This window comes from Oreochromis niloticus, linkage group LG8 (assembly GCF_001858045.2).
Source record: "Oreochromis niloticus isolate F11D_XX linkage group LG8, O_niloticus_UMD_NMBU, whole genome shotgun sequence".
Lineage (NCBI taxonomy): Eukaryota > Metazoa > Chordata > Actinopteri > Cichliformes > Cichlidae > Oreochromis > Oreochromis niloticus.
The window spans coordinates 6,065,136-6,083,773 of NC_031973.2; the positions used below are offsets into that span (position 1 = coordinate 6,065,136).

Below are 18,638 nucleotides of genomic sequence, written 5' to 3' on the forward strand. Positions count from 1 at the left end.
CATGCAACTTTTTCATTAGAAGTCTCCCCTGTAAGAAATCATTGTTAGGGGTGTGTCCACTATAGGTGATAGGTGGATGCAAATACAGGACCATCTGGCTTCGCCTCACATAATTAGAGAGTCTGAAAAGAACAGCTAGCGCATTTGTGGTGTGCTGCCTGCCTTTTGACGCATTTATGAGGTAATGATCTGACAAATATTATGGCCTGCTGTGCGTTTAATTGCATTAACACCCCACCCAAGAAATCTGTTCTTGACTTTTGGTGAAGTTCTGGTGTTTTATTCATCATTTATTTATCACTAATTACCACAAATTAGTGTGTGTGTGTGTTATGAATGTATCCATGCATCCATCCATCTTCATCCGCTTTATCCGAGGCCGGGTCGCGGGGGCAGCAGCCTAAGCAGAGAAGCCCAGACCTCCCTCTCCCCAGCCACCTCCTCCAGCTTATCTGGGGGAACACCAAGGCGTTCCCAGGCCAGCCGAGAGATATAATCTCTTTGTGGATAAACCTTACCAACCAACATAAGTTCGGTTAGTTAGTCCTTTCATCTAAATATGGTCAATTTTGACTACAACACCCAAGGTAATATTAATTAAGATGAATAAGGGCTTCAAAATGTTTGAGAAGAGTCTGTGAGTTCACAATAGTTATGTACTTTTTTTGTTTGGAATTGTTTTTTTATGCCTTTTTTGGTAACATGTCTTCTTGACGATTGAATAGCAAAATAAATAGCAGTTCTGCTTTCCCGTGAGTGCTGTTCTACCAGCTTTATCGTCGCCGCGATCATCAGGGACAGTGGCACGTACAAAGTGCATGGTAAGGACAGATGGTGAAGAGGTGACGAAAAGAATTGGAAAAAATCTGCAAGGGGACAAAATGAAGAAAAAATAAGAGATGACAGCGATATTTAATGCAAGGATTAAGAGAAATAGCCGTGGCGGTGGAGGGCGAACAATATGCAAAACCTGCTGTATGCAACTGTATGCATACTTAAAGACTAGTGCATGCAGACTGAATGAGAATGTACTGCAGTTATACAAGAGGAGAAACTCTTTTCAGGGTTTTTTTGAAAACTGGGGGATTTAGCATGTGTTGTATATCAAAGCGTTTGATATACAAGCAGTGAGACGAGGGTTGTTTTGTAAATGAAACCCTGTTGTTACGAACCAAGCAAAGGAACATGTGTCACATTTTTGAAAAATCCGGCGTTTGTTTGCTTGACATCTGAATTAAGGATACGTGAGGCAAACCAAGCGCGCCTAATTACACCCGAACGCTCGCTGTCAAAGTATGTCAGAGTTCGAACTGTTTGTAACGAGAGATTCCTACATGCTGTTTTTCTTTAAGAGTTTCCTGCGGTGCCTGTCGCAAGCTGCTGACTGAGTTATTATTGCTTCCACCAAAGTAAATAAACGGATCTATGCGCTTTCTGAGTAGTCTCTGTATTTGTCCTTTACCTGACGAGTATGAAACCTTGAGTCCCCATCTGTGTATACACATGGATGTTGAACATTAACATTTTTTGTGTATGCAGACATCTGTGTTTGTATATACTCGCAACCACAAGGTCACGCTTAGAAGAATGGCCTCAACAGACATCATTTCGTTGCTTTGCCGTGATCTATTAGCGCATATTGATAATTCCCTGACAGTAATTGGCCTGGAGAGAGACCAAGCATGAAATATGATGTCTTTGCCTTTGACTACTTTTAACCCCAAGGTACTAACACCCCCCTCCTCCCCTTTTCTACCACCGTTTCCTCTATGATCGGACTGCATGTGCCACATCAACAACTTTGCCCTGCCCCTTCTCCATTACTTAACCACTAATTGCCCCGGCGACCCTTGGGATTCGGGAGGACTGACCCCAACGTCTGCTGTCATGGTGTGAATTTTAATAAGGGCTCTCCTCAGGAGCATCATCCTCCACTGCATTAACACTAGCATTTACATTCTAACTGCTGCAACTACAGTGAAAGACATGCTTATGCTTTGTTTTAATGTGTGCTTATTTCACCTCAACTAATTTCATATTTTAAATGAAAAGAAATGTATATATTTTTGTACATGAATATCTGTACTAGTAGGGCCTTTAGCAAGCACCATGTAGGCTTGACTGCAATCCTTATGATTTAATTAGTGAAGAAGCTCTAAATCAAAATTCTCAGGAAACGCATAAGAGTGCATATTTTCTCCTAATTAGACACTGGACATTTTGACATTTAAATAGACACGTAATTGGGGTGGGGGCATATTTTTAGACTTGCTCAGAAGCGTGATTAGGGTTGTCAATCTTAGCCTTGAACTGGTTTTTAGAGGTTACAAACTGCATGCAGAACCATCAAGAATGTTTAACCAAACAGATTTACTGCAGGTTCTAGGTTTGCTGAGATAGAACAGTAATGAGGGTGTGTACAAAATTGCTTGCAAAGTTCCTGCCGCATTCCTGAGTCATGTGCACAGGTAAATTTAGTTCTAATCGACATGCATGTGTGTGTTAGTGGATCTGACCCATAAACTGGCAGGTGTGCTGCTTCATAGTGACGATTGGTCAAGATTTACAGGCTTCACTTTGTAATCTACTAGGTTAAGCGTCAATTTTGAGCATGCAAACATGTGAAAAACACATGATAAGACAGTGAAAGTGCTCTGGTGGTTTTGTCTCTATTGCAGATGTGCAGTTGTAGTAAACAAAGAAAGAGGGAGAAGTTTCCTTTAATTATGTGAAATAATGAGGGTGTAAACGCTGATATGAAAGGGCATCAATTTCATGGATATTTGCTCAATGCGTCCATTAAATGAACAGTTTTCAATGTCATATTCTGCTAATGAATGAATGGATTAGTAATACGCCAAAGGTTTAATTAAAAGATTTGTTTTCTGCAACAATCCAGACTTCATGATCTTTAGCGCAGACATGCTCGGCTGCAGTTTGCCCTCTTCCGTGTACAAAGAGAGTCGCATATATCCTGCGTTTGCACACGAAACATTTTTACGAAGTGTTTGTAAATGAGGCCTATCATCGTCTTTTCGTCAGGGATACCACAAACAACGCAGTCGTGTCATCGACAAACATTCATCAGACCACTCGAGCTGGTTTTACGATCGCATCGGTCATGTGAGGGTTTAAAAATATTGTTCGTTGACAGTATAACAGAAGACCTTGAGTGACACGAGACGTGCGTATCAGATGTGGCAAATCAGTTTCTCATTGATGGTTTAGAAGCTGGAAGATTGCAATTAGACATTGACGCAGCAACATTTGCATGTCAAAGCTGCACGACAGCTTACTCTCACATGAACTGACTGCCAGCTGATGTAGAGATAAAAAAGAAATGTCCTTTTATTTTATTTCAACCACTTATTTTCTTTTGATTTTCCCCAAATCAAGACAAATTAACAATATCCCCATTCTCCACTGTCATCCACCTTTATTTTCTCTGTTTTTCAAGAGCAGTGGTACCTTGATTTTTCTTTCGTTTTCTCTCTTTTCTTTCTTTTTTCTGGCCTGAAACGGCATAGAAAGAGAGTAGGTCATGTTTAATTAATTCTGCTTCTCCAGGCATCAACATGCATTCACTAGTTATTCTTTTGATGCATTTTAAAGCATGCAATTAAAGGTGAACCCTGTTTGAGGGGAAAACGCCAGCGTTTGCAGGTCCAATTAAAATTTCGAGGCCGTACTGGAAAGTATGCTAGTCAAGGTAGATGAGGCTGAGACGTGTGAGTTTTAAAGAGTGTGGGCGGCTGTGCGCATTTCCTAGAATTCCTTGAACCTAAATTTTGGAAGTCTTTTTCACAGAAAATGTCATCATATCAATATTTGATGAATGCGCAGTCATCAGGATCTTTATGAATGTGTCATCTTGTCCATCAGAAAACAGGATCTAAGGAATGTTATGAGTGTCGTAGATCACTTGGAGCAAATGTAGCTGCATGCTCTGCATGCATGCATGCAAAATTGATGTCGAAATCTTTGTTAAACTAAACTTTGGGATACTGGTGTGTCAATAAACTTCTGCTGCGTTACTTTATACTGTACTTGCCAAAGTTTTTCCTTTTATACTGTGACTGCTGCTGCTGCTGCTGTAGCCTCTTTTCCAGAAATCTCATAAATGCATTAAAATAGGACTTAATCAAACTTATTCAAACCTCAAAGATCCTCTGTGAGATGCTCACTGATTGTAAAAAAATCAAAAAAAACAAAAACAAAAAAAAGCTCTTACGAAGCTGTGGAGAAGGTGGGGACCATAGTGAAGCGGTAATGCTATCTTATGATAACACTGGCATCATGGTACAGCAATTCAACAATACTGGACATATTGACAAGACAATCTATGACACATCCTGATATCTGTTTAACTGAAAGTAACTGGATTCTGGTTCCTGTGTCAGTGCGCCTGTCATTATCGTTGTTTAAATAAGGTGTTGGTTGAAATTGTTTGCTTTGTGATTAGCGCACCGATTTCCCTGTGAGATTCTTCCTCGTCACTGCAAGTCGATGTAATTGACACCACGAGGAGTCATGAATGAATGAATCTGGGGCACATTCAGTGTGAAAACAGTATGCAACAGTTTGCTACAGTTTTAAGGTTGAATGTCCCACTGAAAAGGTGTGCATCAGTAGGCAGTGAGCATTAATTTTCTCCTTTTTTTTGTTCTGTTTTTGGGAAAATTGTGAAAATTGTGCCTATGTATATGTTAAAGAGCATTTACTATATTTTGGCGGGCTAAATGGATGGACACTGGTGAAGTTGAATATGGTGCATGAGGTGATTTGATGTGTTTCAGTGAGCCCTATAGTGAATAGTGTGACATTTTAAGCACCTTTTATGATATAAAGTGGATTAGTGTTTAATGAACAACCAACGAATGTTGGAGGTGATTCTCTTCCCTATATTCTGTCTCTTAGCTGATCCTTTACTGTTAAATAAAGACAAAAAATGCTCAAATTTGGCACAGTTTTCATTCACTTTCAGTGCACCAGGGCGATTAGCCTGAGAAGGTTCCATGAGAGACGTTCTTGACCTATTTTCAAATCAAGGAGTTGTGTTATTGTAGTGTTTTTTTCTGATTTGATCCCAGCATAACAGGCACAATCTATGTAAGTATATTCATGCTCAAAAAGACTCGAATCAGAGCTTTGACAAGCTCTACCTCGTCCTGTTATTTGTCTTCGAGCTCCAGCTTTCGTCAGCTTTACCTCCACTCTCCATGTAGTGTATATATTATCCCAAACTTTTTTTCTTGGCTCTAGTCTTTCACTTTGCCCCCTTTCATCTTCCCTGTTTCATGCTGTCTTTCCATAGCTCAAGTATGCAATGTACACATTACTGGCCCTCGAACACTTAAAATATATTTTGATGCCCTGACCTTGGATATAGGGAATATTTATACAAGCATAACTTCCTGAATTGGATCAAAGATGAATGAGAGCAAACAAGGACACAGTTAAGATGAAACAGGTGAACTATTAAGCTTGTGGACAGGGGGAGATAAGTTTTATTGCGAAGACTAATGCGATGTCACTATTTGACAAAGACTTGTAGAACATTTCTACAGTCACACATACATCACTTATATCACACATACATCACTTATATATGGGGATGTTCTTAGTGTGGTAGAGTAACAGCCTCACAAGTACTTAACAAGCTCGAGGCTCAGTCCTATCTGTGATTATGATGCCTTGTGCCAATTTGTGTTGCATAAACTCACAGGTAGTGAGTTTATAGAAGAGAGAAGTTGTGGAAGAGTTTGTCAAACATGGTGCCGAGTTTGGACCATCTGTTTAATGACTCAACAGTCTTTGTAGTAACATGAATTAAAGCTAATGTCTGGTATAAATCAATACAGATGTTAGGGAGCTTTCTGGGTGGAATGTCCTTTTAAAGGTTGAACGCTTTAAAGAAGCCTGGTCAATAGCAGAGATCAGTAAACAGTCCATATTTTTTGGTTTCACACTAAAGGAATGTTTTTATAGTAACTGTTTTTAAACAGTGTGAAAACAGAAAAAAATCACCACCATCAAAGTTTGGAAGTCCATTTTTGGTTGGACCATAAATTGTATAAAAAATAGACTTAGACTTTGAATCTGAAAAGTGAAGCCAATGTGGAAGTGTGTTAAACCTGCAGTCTTTTTAATGGCCAACAAGTGCTGCAAAAAGTCATGTAGGGAGTATTCGCAACCAGTGATTGCACCCGGCTACCACTGATCCACGCCGCACCGGACCCCTACAGCTACTTTTGCAGGTAGTGAGCCCACCGAGGCCCAGGCTCGTGTAGCTCTTTGGGGCTGAGCTCAGTTGGGCCTAGCCCCATGGGGTCATGCCTTGTTGCAAAAGTTGCTGGAAGTAGCCAAGGAGAGGGGCACCTGGTGTCTTTGCTTAGGCTGAGAATCTACCCCTGTGATCTGGACTCAGACAAGCAGGAGAAAATTGATGGAAACACTTAAACATAAAAAAAAAACCCAACAGTTTTAAGTTTTAGCACAAAAACTGGAAGAAAACCCAGCAGTGAAGTCCAGGCCTCCAGTGCGGGAAATCTTACAATTTAGAACAAATTAGAAAAAAAACGTTAGCAATTCCCTATAACTCGCTGTTAGGCATACACAATACGGTGAGGAAATGTAGAGAAAAAAAGAGGATGTAAAAAGGTTCACAACGAAGTAAACGTCGACAACGAGCAGTGCCTCTGCAATTAGCAATAATAAAGCAAGCAGAAGAAAAGCTCGGATGGCACGTAGTTCCAGGACAACAACCCCAGTGGGTACTTACCCTCAGGTAGTTCCCAAAGCTTATTAGTCCAAAAGAAGCTATTGTAACTCCTAGCCAAAAGCTTGAAGTACTATTTCTACAAATATGCCCCGAAACTAAACCTGCAGCATCATTATAATTCACAGTTCCTTAGAGCCTCACTATTTATGGATACAGTGAAGAAAATGGAAAGGAATAGGGTCCAGTTATAAAAAGACACATGGTACTTGGATGTAATTTCAGTTCCTAATCAGACAATACTCTGCTTTCAGATTCTGAGCTCACTGGTCCAGTGTGATAAACGACTTATTGTTTGTGCTACAGACACACACTGAGGTTAGTGCCACTTGTAGTGGTAATCTGTTGATGTTGATAGAGAGAAGAGCTTTGATAAAGCACACTCCATTCATATTTGATATGCAGTTTATATCACTCCTGTCCTATGTCAACATCACGCCACAGTTTGCCCTGTTGGTTTCAGCCTTGTAGACTACTCCGCTCACAGTGTGTGTGCGTGTGTTTTATCTTTAAGTGTCTTTAAGTGCCTACCTAATGCCTAATGTTTAGTCTTTGTGGGGTTTTTGATTAAGGTTGTTTTGTTTAACAGATGTTTATTAAAATTTTTAGCTGATAATTGTACAATTGTACAATGTTTGGAATGTTCATAAAACCAGTTTTATTATTCTCACATACAGCTCTGCATTCAGAAATTTATCGGCGGTCTGTAAGGGCCCAATAATGCAAAGTCCAGCAGCAATCCATTTGTATATTAGTAGCAGGTTGGGCCCGATTTTGCCTTCAGAACTACCAACTTAGTTCTTCATAGCGTATATTCAACAAGTTGCTGGAAACATTCCTCAGGATATCATAGCATCAACACACATGCTGCACATTTGTCAGGTGCACATCCATGATGTGAATCTCCTGTGTCTCCATTGGACAACAATCATGGCACATCCAAAGTCACCTAAATCACCTTTTTTTTCCCAATTCTGATGCTCGGTTTGAACTTCACCGAGTCATTTTTGACCATTTCTGCACTCTTAAATGCACCGAGTTGCTACCATGTGACCGGCTTATTAGATATTTGCATTAACAAACAGATGAAATGGATAGTGAGTATATGCACTGTATATAGACAGACAGATGGAGCAGTGGGCCTGCGTATATACACCTCTGCAAACATAAGGAAAGAGGCGATTGAGGAGATATTTACTTATGTATTTTGAAAATTGCATTGTTGCATATTAGAAGAACGTAGAACTAAATCATTTAACTTCCTACTAACTACCTTCATTAATGCACATATATTTATATATTTAGTCTGTGGGTTTTAAATTATTTTTAAGTGGAGGTAAATGGATTGATATGCAAAAGAATTAAAAAAAAATCTTGGTGCATCACCACACATTTGAATTTTATCGAGCACTCTTACTGTTTTCAGCAACCATCAGTCTGATATTATCAAATTCAGGGTTTCACAATCAGTCACCTTCTGCTAATATGGCCACAAAATAACTGATGAAAGCCTCATCTTCCTGTTTAGAAAGGTTGTTTTTAAAACAGTATTGCATACAGCATATTCTCTATGTTAGTAATGGTCTCATTTGTGTCCATTCTTATGCTCTATGTGTGCTCTATTGTTAGAAATCTATCGAATGAACAGCTAGCAGAGGAAAGAAAGAAGCCTTCCTTTAACAACAGAGGGAGGAGGGCAGGGGTTAAAGGATCAAGACCCTCTTAGTACTTACTCAAACACACATACCCTTTCACGGATTCAGCTGCTAATCTTAAAACTACTTAACCCTTTGCAAAGAGGTGACGCTCTCTAAGCAGTTTTCCAGGAACTGGTAATGGCACCAGTAACAGCTGAACGTGACAGAGTTTCTGACCTTCAGACCAACTTATCCAGCTTTAACTTTGTGTGTGAATGGAAAAAAAAAAACAATTTGCTTCTGCATGCATGAGTAAAAGCCTCTATTTCTTATGTCCAAGGGTCATGTAATGGTAGATGGAGTATGAGACTCAGTGGATTTGACAGCTTAACTCAGTGGTCACAACATGTGGTGAAGCACTTGTTTGGTTGTAGTATGGCCACATATCCTTGATGAAACAAATTCAGAAGACTTTTTTTGATCGTTTGTGGCACAAAACCTCAAACCTGGCTATTTTTGAGCCTTTTCTTGCCTGCAGACTCGGTCTTCTGTCCCGTTCCTACTTTATCAGTCGTCTGCATTCATGCAGATCATACATTCAGATGGGTAGTTAAATAATGCCCACTGGGAGGGAGCGCCAAGATAACTCCGTGCACCAAAATGCCTTATGTGTGGGATAATTGTAGCTAAACTATGAAGTAGTGTGGGTTCAGTTCCAAGCTCCTACAATTTGCATGTCCTAGGGCAAAGGAGCTTACCCAACTGCTCTTTGTGGTTAGGCCACTGCCTTGTATGACTTGCTATGGCTTGCTGCCATTGCTGTTTGTGTGTTTGGGTACGTGACTGACAGGCAAATTGTAAAGCACGTTGGGTAGAAGTGTTGTATAAATGCTTTCTGTTTCAAAGCAACATGTCAGGTCTTGGGTCAAGTTTGTGTCTCAGGTTTTGAGATTGGTTGGGCTTTACAGAGTTGAGGTCTCATTTCTGTGTCTACCTTGGTTCTTAGTGATTAAAATCTTGGGATCATTTTCTCCGAGACATTTTTATATCGCATTGTAGTGACAGGAAACTCACTGTCAGTTTGGACAGTTGTCTTTGAAAAGGTTGTTTCGGGAACAACCAGGTCTTCAGTGGCTGTTTTTGTAGCAACTTTAGCATCCTAATTCTGTTGCTGTCCACAGAAACTACAACTACTTTAACTACTTATATTCAGAGTTAAGCCAGAATTCCTCCATAATTAGTGACGTGGTTGCTGCGTTCTCTAAGTGCGTTCTTTCTAACATTCACACACATTCATCAGAGAGCAACTTGGGGTTAGTATCTTACCCTAGGACATTTGGCATGTAGACCAGAGCAGCCAGGGATAGAACCACCAGCCTTCCAACTAGTAGATGACCTGTTCTGCAAGTCTAAACTTCAATCTATGCCTGATATTTCAAAGTGGTTTCTATTTTTCCAGTGTATTAATCATTAAGTGATCATTATTGTCCTGATATTTGGGAGCTTTAGTCGTGCACATATTCCCATCGTTTCATAGCTGCAGACTTTTTAATCTGAGTGTGACCTTTGTTCTCTTCCAGCCTGGATCCCACTCCTCCCTCTGCGTTCCTGAGACTGTCATCCACCTCCAGCCCTGGCCTCAAGGCCAGCTGATTTACCCGTGGAGCCTCCATCATCTTTCATATTTTCCAGCATCACCGTGAGCAACGACACACCGGGTGCACTCCTTTTGGAGAAACGCCCAAAACCCACCTTCCAAGGACCCCAGGGACCGGCCCCTAGGGACCGGCCCCTGTTATGTTTTGTTGACCGACTCGTCCCAACCGGCGAATGACAAGTGTGCATCCGAGGGTGGGGCTTGCCTCAGTCTCTCATGATTGGCTGCTGGATGGAATTAAGGTGAATGGAACACATGCCCAAGGAGCAGGACTCTAACCCATCAGAGGGAGAAGAGAAACAGTGAGTCTGAATTATGTATTTATTGTTTAACGTTAACACAGTTTAATGTCTCAGAAGCAAATTTTCTAGTGCATCTTATACAAAAACATTTTTGAAATTGCATCATTGTTTCATAATGGCTGTTAAAAGTAAGCAGTAGTCGTACCAGTTCCTTTATAGCCATCCCATCTCCTTCTCTACCTTTAGCTTTCCTACTGTACGTTGTATCTTTACTGAAGCAGCCATGATTTTTTTCTTAGTGCTGTAGAAAAGAGGTTTTCTGATAAGGCAGTATTCATTTTTCAAGATAAGCTAAGCATCGTCGTGTTCTCTTTTTTTCCTCCGTACCACTCGCCCCCCTCTCTCTCTCTTGCCCTTTTCCTCGTCTGTTTCTGAGAAACTAGACTTTCAGCTGCTCCTGACCCTGACGTTCCCGCCCTCGCTCAGCTTCTTCAGACTGAGTCAGTCTAGCCTAAATGCAAACAAACATGGCGCTTTTTAAGCCCCTTCTCATTAATGAAAACATAATATTAGTGGAATGGACTGTTTTCTCATACTGCTAGAGGAAGGGGCCCCTCTGTATGGAAGAGGCCTCTGGGTAAAGGAAATAGTTATCGCTCTATATCAGGCTGCTTTGGGTTTGAAACAAGTCTTTAATTTAGAAAGCACCATGAGTTCCTTTCATTTGACACGTCCCCTTCACAGTTGTTTGAAGGTGAAATGACAGGTTGGTTTTGTGGTTTCACAAAATAAGTGTTGGAAGGTTCATGAAAGCTTCTGTTTAATCACATCAGGTCTTTATTTTATATTATTTTTTGTTGCGAATAAGTTCCAAAATGAGCAATTTTAACACAACAGAAATCTGCGAGTTTACTTAAACAGACGGTTCACCCTTAAATCAAATATGCGTGTTTCTCCTCTGGCATGTAGCGGGAGACATCAGCTTCAGCTTGTCTTGAATCTAATGGAAACTATCTGGTGGTCAGAATCTTAAGAAGTACACTTAAAAAAAACTTTAGCAACACCTCTTTCCACAAATCATGACCTAGATATGTGTGTGCAGTTTCATGTCGGAACTGTCTGTCTACATCCGCCAATTAAAGCGTGCAGCCAGCTAATTACAGCTCAGCTGAGTGGGTTCCCATTAGTGTTTACATCCTGCCACGCGGTCACGAGCATGAGGTCACGGGTAGCTCGTTTTGCACAGCGATACGGTTGATGGGGGTAGTTCAGTAGAAAGGAAGTAGGTCCTACATAAACCTGCTCACAGTCCTGTTGTATTTGAACAGATAGATAAAAAGCACTTTCAGCTTTTGGTTGCTCCCTTTAGGGCTCACCACAGTAGATCATCTACCTTCAACAAGTATCTTCCTCTGTCACACCACTTCTCTGCATGTCCTACATTTGATTTTCGGGGTGAACTCTAACTTATTATATAAAAAAAAATATATATTTTGGGTAAAACTGTCACAGAAACATGAAATGTATGGATTGAATCATGCCAAAAAAGACACTTCCTTACAGGTTTGTCGTCTTGTTGTCCTAAATAAGTAGTTGTATTTACACCATGTGATATATGGTTGAGCAGTCAGAAGATAAAGCGAGCATTTGAAGGCAACACTGGACACCGGCATTAACATGCAGTGTTTGAATTTAACACCGGAACTTTTTCAGTCTTTCGTCTCCGCAGTCAAATTTATGTAAAATGTAAGGTCATGTTTTAGTTACCGTGTGGAGGGACTGACTGCCTGTTCCGCACCGTCAGAGGCCTAGACGGATTCTTAAGATAACACGGACACCTGTCAGGAGATTAACAACTCTGCTGCCGGGGGAAAGAGAAAGTCGGCGTGGCAGAGGACATCTTGCTTCATTTCACATGTGCGGGTGTGATAACTGAGTGTATCGCTGTTTACACCTGTACCTGCTGGCTGCAGTACTCTGCACGTCAGGGATAATTAAAAGCACGATGAATTAAGCTCCCGAGGCTACAGACTGGAGTGGTTTCTGCTTAGAGTGGATATCGGTAGTGTGCTCAGCATGACAGTGGATTTTATTAAATCTCTACCCCTCCCTTCTGCGTGTTGTCAACCAGTTGTTGTGATCTGATCCAGTCCTGTAAAGTGGTGTTATGGATACCAGAAGGCAGACAGAGAATACGCCCTCCTCCTAAAGATTGATTGATATGTCGTCAGCCTTGTTCAGCTGATTTTTTTTTCTTTTTTCTGATTTTTTTTGTATAAATAAATCCACACAAATGTGATAATTATACATTCTATGCACTAAATTTCATTCTCGGCACTCGCTTTTGATGCTGTTTTGCTTGGCGCTCCTATTAACGGCATATTGAGATGCACAAACTCCTGCATGCGTCGGATTCTTCCTTGCATCACTCCTCCGAACATGTCACCACAGCTGATGCAAGACTGCTTGCACTGTGTTGCATTAACAGTGGTAAAGGCTTACACCATACAAGTGTTGTGTAGTCTCTTGTATCCAGGAAACTTTGTTCACGAGCCGCGCGAGGCCTGTTTTTATCCTTTGCACTTATGTGAGATCCTCCCATCCATCATGCACGAGAGACAATCACAGCTCTCGGCTGATAGCTGGTGGTGCTTGTCTGCATGTGGAATCGTTGGCTTTCTCTGTGTACAATAAGTATTAAGTGCTCCTCTCAACTGTAAATAACATAAGATGGCTCGCAGTAATTGTGTCATGCTGTTGGATTTGTGTCAGGGAACGCACTCAAGCCTCAAACAGACCTGCTGTTCTTAATTTATACACGTAGAGACAAATGGAGGACACCTGTCCTGCAAAGGAAAACAATTACATTGACACACATGGAGAATATGTGTTCTTTCTCCAAATCATATGCAGTATGTAAAGCTAGAGATGGACTTAACGACTGTCAGGCCGATTATGAATGCAGTTTGGACGTGCTGGCTGATGAGGACCAGTCCCACCAGATCTGTTCCAGTTGGGCTCAGCTGGTGTTTACATTAAGCAGATAACGCCGTGCAGTGTGTGCGGTGTGTAAAGATTCTAGTCTTAATTCTTCGGAACCGGTCACTGCCAGACGTTCTCATTCAGATTTTTTTTAAACCTTGTTTAAAATTTGTAACTGACACCCGCGATTTATGCTGTCACTGTTGCTTGGAAGATGCAAAACAAACACGAGAAGAGGAATGGCGGGCGAAAAAGTTTGTGACAGAAGTATCCCTGCAGAGCATCCCCTCCTTGGATGGTCTCGCACATTTTGATGATGCTAAATACAAGCCGCATAATGTTATGGTAAAAATAAAACCAGCTGTGATTGTTTGGCTCTCTGCGCTGCACAATTTATTTGTTTGTTTGTTTCGTTTTTGTCTCACCGAAAAGGAGATCACAGGCAAAACTGAATGTTGGCATGGTAACAAAATGCGTTTCTCTTCTGCTGATTGTATAAAAATCTATATTGTATAACAATTTCTGACCGCCCTCAATTATTTTGATCTTGACAGAGAGGATGCTTCCCCCCCTCCAGCACACTACGTTTTATTCCAATTGTCACTGCATCTTATTTGAAAAAGTGGGACAATCCTCATCAAAGCATTCAGTGATTTTTATTTCCAGTTATGTCTGCTCTATTGTATCTGAACGTAGTAGATAAAATGTCCAGTCATGGAACATTTAACTTATAGTTGAAAGTGAAAAACTGGTGATAGCAGCAAGAGTGAAAGGGAAAGTTTACAAGATGAGGCCTGCTGTGATGTATGGTTTGGAGACAGTGGCACTGACAAAAAGACATGAGGTGGAGCTGAAGATGACATGATTATCAATGAGTGTGAAAGAGACAGTTCAGGCAGAGCAGTTTGGAGACAAAGTTAGCGAGACAAGGCTGATATGTTGAGAGGAGGGACAGCACCAAGGATGTTGATGATGGAGCTGCCAGGCAGGAGGAAAACAGGGAGCAGTCGAAGTCTACCAGCAGAATGATATTATCAGCCAGTGGGGTCTATAGTGGACTGCTTTAAGGGACTTCACAGTTATGCATTGGTCACAGAGCTTTGCAGACAGTCATCTACATGTTGTAGCTGTTTCCTGTTGCCCCCACCCCCAAACCGGGCATGCCTGCCCCTCCCCGAGGCTGGTCCTGCTGGGAAGGAAAATGGTTTGATTGTTGGGGTTTTCTCCAGAACACTGCAGGGTCTTTATCTTACAGTATAAAGCGCCTTGAGGTGATTGTTGGTGTTATTTAGATAAATAAACCTGAAGTGAATTTTTACGCCATCTGTGTCACTCAATCTGCATTTTTTGATCTTCAAGCATGTTTTGTGCTTCTTTTTCTTTATACACTCAAAAAAAAAAAAATCCCACCAAATTTCTGACTTGAACGTAAAATGTTCCATGTAATTTTGTTACATAAGTAAAAATGTTACATTTGGTTGAATCTGGTAAAATACAATGTACTTGACTGGTATACATTCAGTTTATACCAAGCATATTTTCGTGAACGATTCATTATTAGAAAAAATGAGCCTTTGATTGAAGGTGAAGAACGAGTGAAGGTTTGTTTCCTCCCTCACTACCAAAGTCTCTGTGTTGGTCAGATTTTCCCATAACAGTGTCTTTGGTGGAACTGAACACATAAACAACATTCAGCTTTTCCTTCCCCCTATACATGAGGATGTCCTGCCATGCCCACGTTAAAGGCATTGTTATTCGCTCTCTTCCTATGGATTTTACGACTATTACTTCCTGTTCCCTTCTTTGTGTATGCAGAGTGTAGTGGTTTACACATTTGCCTAACCAAGCATAGATCCCCAGTTTGATCCCAGGAGGAGATACAGATCCTTGTGTGGGTTGTGTCAGGAAGAGCATCCAGTGTAAAAATCTGCCAAATGAGTTTTACACTGTGGGCGACCCGTGGTGAATAGGGGATTAGCTGAAAGTAGCTTTAAACGTCCCCTTCCTTTGTTTGCTTGGGATTTAAAAATTATGTCAGTAGATGCATTTTTGGCATTATGTCAAAGGATGAACACATTTAAGCAAAATATGTTTTTTCTATGTGGTAAACATCAACTTATATCCCTGAAGCTCGACACAGTAAGTCATAAGATTCTAATAAATAAAAAAAATAATGGTATGTTGCAAGATCTTCCTAACATTTTAAATTAGATATTGAACAGGAAAAAACACTTGGTGAGGATTTTATGTATTTTGATCATCTTCGCTTGTTTGAGATCGGTGCGACCTGCAGTCTACCCTCTTTTAAAGCACTTAAACCAGAGTTTATTTCACAATTACCCCTAATGTGAGAGTTGGGTACCCATTAAGGCCAGGTGGGTGCGTGTCAATCTGTGAGTCAGTCGGCGTAAACCTCTGCTAATCAGACTAATTGACTGAAACACTGTCAGGTTTTATTTCTGCATTTGTAAAAGAAAAGTCCCCTGCAGGAATCTCAGTGATACTTTAAAGAGCTGTGAACATTTCACGCCAGAACTGCATTTGTGTTGCTCGATTTGTCTTATATATTACAGTTATTATATCATGATCACAGAGGAATAACAGTAAATACATGCTGCAGATCTCTGTGGTGTGGTTATGTGTAAAACAAGTGCTTCATACTGGCAAAAGCACTGGGATTTCTCTCTCATGATCATGTAAAACCACCACGCCCAGTATGAAACTGTGAAAACTTTCATTGAGTTTTGGTTTGATTCGTGCAATATCAGTCTATATTAGCTTTGTCAGGTGCATTAGTCTGGACGGAGAATTGTGTGAATAAATATACTTCAGCGCTACTATGTTTGCATGACAGATTAATTTTATTCATCGTGTCAAATTTGCTAAACGAACTTGCAGTTTTAGTGAAATCTTTCTTTTTAAAAGAAATATTCACTTCACAGTATCAACATAAATAAGTCTGAACCTCTATATGTATAGATTATAAGTGCACACCAGACACATCTGGATATGGAAAAAAATCCAGTTAAATGTAGTAGAATACCTACTAAGTGTTTCTCTTTGGTTTTAGTTCAGAACATTTCAAGCTGTTTATATTTGAGCTTTTAACTACATGTTTATTATTGGTTATGTCTGGGATACTGTAGAGTTATGGATTTAATCAGAGGGAGTTGTCTTGCTTTCACTCAGTGGCATACTACATCCCCTTCTTCCTCAGCCTGTAATTTAGAGAGTGGCGGGAACAAAGTGTCCATTAGCTCTGGATGTATAGGACGGGGCAGACACAGCTGTTGGCCCGCAGCATGTAAGCACAACAATAGGCAACTGTGGCCCTCTAAACATAGGACAGGGGGCCTCTTTGAGTGTTTGTTATAGATATAATTCTCCAGGCTATTCTGAGCATCTTTGTGTTGTTCTGTCTAAGATGCGCGGGCTTCAGAGCAGACAGTTTCGGCAACAAACTCTAGCCAATCACAGGCAGAGTATCAGCAGAATGTAGGTAAGAAAAGGAAGAGTGAGCGTGGTTAGGAGGGTAAAAATATTAAAAATATATATTAATTACCTAAAGAAAAACTCTGAGGTTAGAACATACAAAAGTTATGAAAAGAGCTGTGTGTGTAATGGCACGGCTGTGGCTCAGGAGGTGGCGCGGGTCGTCTCCTAACTTGAATGTCAGTGGTTTGATCCCATCTCTCCTAGATACTAGATACCATCATTCGGTTGTCCCTGATGCATCCATCACTGTGAATTTTAGGTAAAAAAAAAACTTGTATGATTGTGAGCGAATGAGGCTTGTAGTAGGAAAGCGCTTTGAGTGCTCTTGTAGTTGGACAGATTATCTACAGAGCGCCTGTAGAGCTCTATAAATAAATATTTGCTGGCCTTTAGCAGCATAACACGAGGTTGATTCAGGGTCACCTGATCCAGTTCAAACTGTAAGCTTTATCAAAGAGCAAAGTTTAAATGTAGAGAGGTTTTCACGTCTTTGTCCTGCAGCCAAACTGGGAACTGGTTCCACGGGAGAGGAGACTGATGGCTCATTGTGACATGTTGCGTCATGAACATGGTCTAGAGTGCCAGATGTGCATTAATCCACAGCCAAATATAGTCAACAACAAATGCGCTCACCAGCTGTTTTAGCTCCTTTTATAAATGTTATTTTTAAAAATGTATATGTCTCTAATGAGGGAGGATCTAAGGCCTAAATGTCATAAACAGCTAGAGATTGTCTGTCTTTTTTAGGGGGGAAATATATATTTATCCTTAATAATCTGTACTGTAGTTCCCTGTGACTGGTGTTGGGTGCTTTTTTTTGTAGTGTATCTATATCTTTATTATTGAGTCCTGCAGTGACAGACCAGTAATACCTGTGAGATGTGTCGCGCTCACTGTCAGTCACAAGTGGAGAAGCTGACTGTGTTCCAATAAGAGGAGTCTGGGTGGTACCAAGTTCCACGGATAGGAATAAAAGGGAGGGAGCGGCACAGAGTATCCATGTGGGTCAGCAGGCTAAACATAGCACGAGTAGACGAGATATCAGCGTGAAGGAGAGTGGGAAAAACAGACAGTGTCCATGCACGAGGGCCGTTCACAGCTTCATCTGCGGCTTTAACTAGAACTGTTCCTCAGCCATGCATATTTTACAATCCCACTGCTACATCAGGTCAGCACTATGTGTTTTGTTTGTGTCATCCTTTTGGCTCAAACTCTTGTTTCTTCTCTTGTGTATTTGTTTTGGACCGCGCGGCCACATTCGGCACACATGTCGAGCCGCAAGGAATTCATCTGCTGCTCTTGAACGCCAGCTCAGGTTTTATACTGTGTTTGCTGCAGAGAATGTAGAGTATGTGCATGTGCATTGAGTTTCCGAGAGGCACAGTCTACAAGACTCGCATATTTAGAACTGTGTTGCAATCTGTATCTCGCCACAGAGCAAGAGCTGGGAATTGAACTTACTTTGGTATGCTCGTACAGCACACGCTGTCCTGCCTCAACCTGCAGAGACTCAGATTCCATCAACATATATTCAGTTTAAACCCACGAACAGAAGGTCTTCTATGTGCTAAGTGGCCAACATCTTCCTCAACTGTACAATACAATTATGAAAAAAAAACATATAGCTTTTTGCCTGAACACCCAAATCTACTTTTCTGTTTGTTTGTAGCAACAAAACATCATAACAGATAAGATGTTAGTTACAGATGAAGATGTAACATGCCGCTGTGAATCTAAACAGCCGTAAAAGCTTTCAGACTGAACCACTTTTGTAAATACAGTCATTTTATGCTATTATGTTATGTATTATACAGCTACTTTATTTTTCAGGGCCACTCGTCACAATG

The 18,638-nt window shown here is 40.8% G+C and overlaps 1 protein-coding gene across 9 annotated transcripts in view; it reads left to right on the top strand.

The window, feature by feature from the left end:
- thrab (thyroid hormone receptor alpha b) overlaps positions 1 to 18,638 on the top strand; it is a 165,391-nt gene that overhangs the window by 103,780 nt on the left and 42,973 nt on the right. For 8 of the 9 annotated variants that reach the window (XM_005453782.4, XM_019362300.2, XM_019362299.2 and 5 more), the window contains one exon: positions 9,996 to 10,374. In XM_005453782.4, coding sequence (XP_005453839.1) covers positions 10,319 to 10,374 — 56 coding nt within the window. In that variant the 5' untranslated portion in view covers positions 9,996 to 10,318. Of the gene's footprint in view, positions 1 to 9,995; positions 10,375 to 17,788; positions 17,960 to 18,638 lie in introns of those variants that run through there. The other variant, XM_019362305.2, reaches the window with a different exon arrangement.